This window comes from Cajanus cajan, chromosome 8 (genome assembly GCF_000230855.2).
Source record: "Cajanus cajan strain Asha chromosome 8, NIPB_CcT2T_4, whole genome shotgun sequence".
Taxonomy (NCBI): Eukaryota; Viridiplantae; Streptophyta; class Magnoliopsida; order Fabales; family Fabaceae; genus Cajanus; species Cajanus cajan.
The window spans coordinates 24,704,957-24,712,142 of record NC_138524.1 but is presented as its reverse complement, the minus strand read 5'-3'; the positions used below and the strand labels follow the sequence as shown (position 1 = coordinate 24,712,142).

Below are 7,186 nucleotides of genomic sequence, written 5' to 3'. Positions count from 1 at the left end.
AATATTTTAAGGATTTAACACTGCGCAATCATGACCCACCACCATTTCCTCTTCTAATTTCCATCTTGATCTCTAGTCCCCACCCACATTAGCCATCATCATTTTCTATTGTAAAAAACTTCTTAGAGAAGTGTTGAATATGATCCATGACACCACAAAGGAAACAAGAAAAAAACTCCTAACCTTTTATATTTGAATTTCACCATTCACCATTCTCCTTGTAGCTTCTTCACTTTTTTCTTGTTTCCAGAGATAGACGTTACATTTACTAGTTCTTTGATATAGATAAAACGACCTCCACCTTTGGTGTTGTTCTTTTCATTGCACAAGTGAACCAATGAAATTCCCTAGATGTCACCTAATAATTGGTGCAATGGATCAAACAAGAATGTTATTTGCACCCAAAAACAAACATTAAAGAGAAGTTTTAGCAATATTCTCTAACACACTTTTCTTATTGGTTAAAATTCATTGAAAAACATAAAACGAGGAGAGAGAGGAAGGGGGGAGTATTTAAATATGGTGAGATTTACCAACTGTTATGTTTTTCAATAAATTTCAATCAATTAAAAAAAAATATGTTTAAAAGAATGTTTAAAATTAGTAATCTCAAGCTCAAGTATTCTATAAAATAAAATACATTTGATTTCTACTAATAAAAAAGAAACATGTATTTTTAGTCCTAACAAAAAACTAAAACCACATCATTTTTAGTAAATATAGAAACTAACAATATATTAAATTTTTATAAAATTAAAATCAATATTTCAAAATACTTTCAAAAAAAAAATATTTCACCCTATCTTATGTTTTAACTTTTTATTTTCACATTTTAATTACAAAACAATTACTTTATTTTAAATTTGATTCTTATTTGAAAAGATCTGTGCAAGAATATTTTTATAAAATTTTAAAAATAAAAAATGTTATAATTAAAAAACAAAAAACAAAAACACAAGTAAACATGTGTTTAATTTTGAGTAAACATCCATTTTAATTCTTATATTTAAAAGAAGTTGTATCGGTTTCTAGAACTAAAAAATTGTAAAATGAACTCTTAGAATGTCATATAAGTCCTTAGATTTATTTAGTTATTGTTATTTTAATTCTTAAATATATATTAATACTTTAGTCACATGTCTTTTTTTGGACCAATATAATTGTAAATGAACAATGCTACACGTACAACAAAAAATATGCAATAATTTCTATACTATCATTTTTTTTTATCTTTCTTCATCATTAAAAATATATATCTTCATAATAAATGAGGTGATGAAAAAGATAGACATAAAAAATGATATTATACAAATTATACAATTTTTATTATATGAGTAGCATTACTCATTATGAATTTGTACTTCTTAAAATATATTTAATAATATCTTAGTTTTGCAAACTAATCAATTCTTATATATTAATCAGTTCTTATATATTAATTTTTATTTATAAATTAAATTTTAATATTTTTAAAATAAATTATTAATTACTAAAAAATAATCTTGTTCTATAATATAAATATTTTAAATCTAGAATATAATTTAAATATTTTAATTTTTTAAATATAATTCATATATTTTATTTATTTGTACATACAAAATTTATTATAGATTTTAGTTATATAATAAACATTTAATATATATAATATAGATTAAAATACTAGTATAAGAGTATGAATAAATTTAAAAATTAATATGAATGTTTCTTTTTTAAGTTTAATAAAAAAATATATTTCTTTTCCATTAAATGACTTGTATATAGATAAAGTAATATTTTTAATTATAATTTAATAACTAAAATAGATGTTTATTTTTCAATCTTAAGAAAAATTACAATATTTTGAAGAAGGATTTTTCAAATAAAATCCTTAGTTCAAGCGATAATTTTACTTTCTTTTTTTTTCCTTAATTAAACACCTATTCTTAACTTAACATAGAGTTGGAATTAGAAATACTCCTTATTCGTGTGTGAAATCCCAATTGTAACCTTACCCCCTTGAAAGTCCCATTGCACAGTCCCACACCGAAATGGAACATGTAATATTTTGGTAGTCCAAGGGCATAAAGACAACCTCAAAATTACCGAAAGCGACAGGACACGCTGCAATCTTTTAAATTCCCAATGCCGAGAGACCGAGAGACTCTTGTCAGCTCCAAACATATCTCAACGCTGTCCCTTTTCGTCATATCACCCACTTTCTCTCTCCTTCCCCTACTCTCTCTCTTACAGCTATGGTATTTCTGTCTCTGCTAATGTGAAAGAGACGTTAATAAAAATAATATAAAGAAAAATAAACACACAACACCATCACCCATAAACCCAAGAGTCACACAACTACGGGTTTTTCTAAGCCCCCAGAAGAAAAAAGGAACCAAAATAGAATAGAGCCTCACAAGAAGAAACAAGGAATCACAGAATAACACAACACTATAACAAGAACAAGTCTTTGAGGAGATTGGACCAGAGGGTCTTGTGGGCCTTTTTTCAATTTTTTATTTTCTTCTCTATTTTCCGTTCATTCAGTTTCTTGTTCAGGTTAGCAGAGGAAGCTTCATAAGAAACTCCATTAAAGCATTAATTAGCCTTTTTTTTCTTTTTTTTCTTATTGGCTGTTCTCATTTATTCGCTATTGGCTGTTTCCGTTTCCTCTCTTTATATTCATGAGGTGACAGGAACGCACACAGAAAACATAAACTTTTGGTGCTACCCATTTGAAGGTAAATAAAAAGACGGTGTTTTTATTATCTTTTTGACGCGTTTTCGTTACAGACACGTTTTGATGGCCTTTTTGTTGACTTTATATTAGCTTGGTTGTGAGTTTTCATTGTTTGCCTTTCGGGTGTTTTGTTTGTTTTTTTGGTGTTTTGGAGAAGAAAAAAACTGTTTTTGTTACTTTTGATGGTTTTTCTTTACTGTGGGTGTTTGGTTTTGCAGGTGTTTTCAAGTTTGCTTTTGGAGAAACCGTATATGTTAGCATATATTTGAGTTGTTCTGTTCTGACTCTGTTTTCGTGAGATTTACGTTTTACTATGAGGAGAAGCTAGCACACACCGATTCTCTCGTAATTTCTCGGAAAATTTTACTAGGTACAGTGAAATCTCTTTTGGCATGTCAAATCAATGGTTAAGCCATGAATGTTTGGTTTTGTGATTTTTTTTTCTTAATTTTGGTGATTACTCTAATCTCTCTGGGTTTTGACTTGATTAGTGTTTAGCCATTAGTGGGAAACATAAAAGTTATGATTTTGATTGCCAGAAGCAAAAAGATGTGTTATGTTTTGGCACTTTTGTTTGATGTTAATGTTTGTTGATAGCATGGTTAATGCAAGGTTTCTGGCAACGATAACGAATTTTGTTTGTTGTGGACTGATGGAGGGGTTGATTTTTTTTTTTTTTTTTTTTGGGTGAAATAAGGAACTGGGTTAATGTATTTGAGGCCCCATGGTCTAGTGTTGTGCTTTCTTAAGGTAACATGTCCTGTGTCTGGTGGATTTTGAAAGCTCCAAAGAATCTAATCTTGCATTGTTTTGACTTTTTTAATAGAGGTCATGTGAATGTCTGTCTAGTGGATGTTGAAATGACAGTGGTGGGGGTGAGAGTCAATGGAAGTGAAAAAATTGTTGCTTGGTTTTGTATAGTGTTTTACTATTCAGGTACACAATTTTAATCTTAGTCACGGGGAAGATCAAATGTAGGGAAGATGAGCAAGTCTTGAAGTACAGTCATAAGTGTCTGTAGTTTCATTTAATTAATTGCTTTTGTTTGTTCATTGAATATGATATTTATGAAGCTCAACGGGTGGATTTTTAATTGCATTTGGAAGGTAAAAGGGTGTCCTTCTAGGCCTAGTGAGGGGTAGAGATAGGTATCTCTTTTACCATGTAGTGATAGGATGATGCCTAATGGGGTTGATACGTTTTCCTCATTGTCATCATAGTGAATTTAAAAGTTCCATGTCAGATATTCATTTTGATATGGGCCCTATATTGCAGACTCGTGGGCAACTACTGAGTTACTGCTAGGCCTGATCCTGTACATGTTGAATATGAGAGGAACAGAGGGAATCCAAGGGGTTATGAATCAGAAGAAAGTATTTTTTTAATCAAAAGAAACAGAACTAATTCTCAGGTTTTTTTAATGGTTACCCAAAATTTTCACAATTAAAATATTATTTAGCATCATGTAATGATTGTCCAACAAAGGTAGGTCACTTGAATTTATTTATGGATTTAACTATTCATTTGGGGTTATGAATTTATTGTCGACTGAATTTGCCATTGTAAAACATGGAAAGTGAATAAGTTTAGTGTTGTTGATCACGATTGTAATCATTATTACTTTTATAATCAATCAGTACTAAAGATACTCAAACCATTAATCTGACCACTTTATAAAGAAGTTCTGATTAATTTGACTGATGGGCCAATTCCTTTATGCTCTTTGAAACGAAATTTAAGGCTAGATAAACTTGTAAAATCACAATAAAATATGTAGAAGTAAAGATGTTGTATTTTGCAGTGAGTTGGTGTTAAAATTGAGCACGAGGCTTTGCTTTTTCTAGTATGGGACTTTTTCTTTTTTAAGAATATATAGTAGACATTTTTAAGTTGGTTCAATTACTGAATTATCTTTTCTGCTTTTGCTTTCTATACAAAACCATGGTTTTCACATGTCTTTATATTGCTAATTGCCACCTTGGACAAGAGGCCTAGTATTACTTGGATATTCTATATTCTATGACTTAATGAGTTTTAATGCATCTTTTGATCACGTCCTTCATTCTTTATTCTTTCTTTAGGGGGTCCCTGTCTTCTAAATATGCTTGGTTAGCTTAGAAATGACTTTTTGCCGTTTATGAAAGTTGTCAAAACATGAAACTTTAATAGATGAAGAACAAAAAGAAAAATTCTAGCCTACATTAAAGGCCTCGATCTAAGCATTAAAGCAAATTACTTTTTTTCTTTTTCTAAACATACTCATCATGATCACCATTGTTATGACCTTATTGCCCTTGTTTCTCCTTTTAAACACTTGATTATTATTTTCATCTTCATTTGCAACATTGTAATGTTTCTGCAGATGGAATCTGTTAAGCCATCAGCAGCAGTGACACCAAGCAAGAGCAAACTGGCGCGCACTTTTGCCAAAGTTCTTCACGCTAGAGCTGTGTCTGGAATTGCACCAGTTGATGGCCTGAAGAATGTTGAAGTTGATGCAGATCTCAACAGTGAAGCAAATATGTGTAAGAGTACAATAAACAAAGAAGATGAAGAAGAGCTTCAGAAAACAAAGGCCACAGAAGCATTTCTTGCAAAAGTTTTTGCTAGCATTTCAACTGTTAAAGCTTCATATGCTCAGCTACAGAATGCTCAATCTCCTTATGACCCTGATGGAATTCAAGCCTCTGATCAATTGATAGTCTCGGAGTTTAAGACCTTGTCTGAGATAAAGCAATGCTACTTTAAAAACCAATTTGATCCTTCACCAGATAGAGCAATTCTTGAAGCTAAACTGAAGGAACTGGAGAGTGTTAACAGAACCTTTGAGATCACGACGAAGAAGCTAGAATCGCAGGCACGGCTCAAGGAATCCGAGATTATATTTCTCCGTGAAAAGCTAGAGGAAGCTAACATACACAACAGGTCAATTGAGAAGAGGTTATCTCAAAGTGGTTCATTATCAGTTCTTGATAATCTCCATATGTCAGGACTAAGTCCTAGCCATTTTGTCACTGTCCTTCGGCACGCAGTTAGGTCCATTCGAACCTTTGTGAAGTTGTTAGTGAAAGAAATGAGATCTTCTGGTTGGGATATTGATGCTTCAATCAATGCCATCATTGAGCAGAATGTGGTTTACTTGAAAGAAGATCACAAGTGTTTTGCAATTGAGTCCTTTGTTTGTAGGGAGATGTTTGATTCATTCAACACCCCTAATTTCTCTCTACCAAATGAGTCTCTACCAGATAGCAACAAGAGGCAGGTGTTCTTTGGGAGGTTCAATGAGCTGAAACACATTAAAGCAAAGGAGTTTCTTGCATTGAAGCCAAGGTCACCCTTTGCGAAATTCTGCAGGATCAAGTACTCGAGGCTTGTTCACCCCAAGATGGAGGCATCATTTTTTGGTGACCTGAATCAGAGAACCCTGTTGAATGCTGGAGAGTTTCCTGACACAAACTTCTTCACCTCATTTGCTGAGATGGCCAAGAGGGTGTGGCTCCTACACTGCCTAGCCTTTTCTTTTGAGCCTCAAGCTTCAATCTTTCAAGTGGGGAAGGGGTGTAGATTCTCTGATGTGTACATGGAGAGTGTGAATGAGAATGATGAAGAAGTGGCAGTGGAGTCTGAGGCACAAGTTGGTTTCACTGTGGTTCCGGGGTTTAGGATTGGTAAAACTGTTGTACAGTGCCAAGTTTACCTCTCAGAGTCACAGCACCAAGGTAAGGTAAAAAGTCTTACATCCACAAAGCAAAGGTAACAAGTGGTGTTTTGAACAGTTTGTGACCCCACCATGCAATAGGTTGATGAAGTGGAAGACAATGTTTTGAGTTGAACTTTTGGGAGGGACATGGCTTGTGCAGTGCATGGCTGAGCTTGTGGGGACTCTCACCTCTGCCATGGCTCAATGGGGCATTTTTATTGTCCATTTGTGTTTTGGCCATTTTGAAAAGGAAACGCGTGAACCGTTGCATTGGGAAGTGCCCTTTTGTTTCAGAATGGTTTTTTTTTTTTTTTTTTTTTTTTTTTTTTTTTTTAATTTTATTTATTATGCAGTTTAATTAATCAAATGCTTGCCCCAAAATTTTGTTGATATTAGGCCGGTGGCAGGAATGGTCTAGCTGGAAAATGCATCTTTACCAGACATTACATATGTTATGTACATAATAATGTTGCTGGTAATTTCATTATTTTCTTTTTAAAAAGAAAAAAATTATTTGTTCTACTCGATCCATCATTCATTTTCATTCTGGCTAAATTATATGTCTTGTGTATTTCAGAAAATGATTTTTCTGTATAAATGAAAATGAGTTTCAGAAAGATGATAACTAGTTTTTTCTTTGTCTGACAACTTTTTTGTTAGAGATTAAATTAATAAGATATTTATTTTTTTGGGCACATGTTTTTTTTTTTACATAAAAAATAATTGCGTTGAAGCTCTTTTGTAAAATTTTAAAATACTCGGTTTCTTGT

General features: G+C 32.2%; 1 protein-coding gene across 3 annotated transcripts; it reads left to right on the top strand.

Annotated features, from left to right (window-relative positions):
* Positions 1-2,163: 2,163 nt before the first annotated feature.
* On the top strand, positions 2,164-6,947 carry LOC109808513 (protein GRAVITROPIC IN THE LIGHT 1). Of its 3 annotated transcripts, none has more exons than XM_020371547.3 (4): positions 2,164-2,535; positions 2,673-2,717; positions 2,935-3,086; positions 5,079-6,947. In XM_020371547.3, exon 4 carries the CDS (start codon positions 5,079-5,081, stop codon positions 6,471-6,473), a length of 1,395 nt encoding a protein of 464 aa, XP_020227136.1. In that variant the 5' UTR covers positions 2,164-2,535; positions 2,673-2,717; positions 2,935-3,086; the 3' UTR covers positions 6,474-6,947. The 3 variants fall into 3 exon arrangements, with proteins under 3 accessions (XP_020227136.1, XP_020227135.1, XP_082918147.1); XM_020371546.3 differs by having other exon boundaries at positions 2,666-2,717; XM_083062021.1 differs by lacking the exons at positions 2,164-2,535; positions 2,673-2,717 and adding an exon at positions 2,799-2,813.
* The last annotated feature ends 239 nt before the right edge of the window (positions 6,948-7,186 follow it).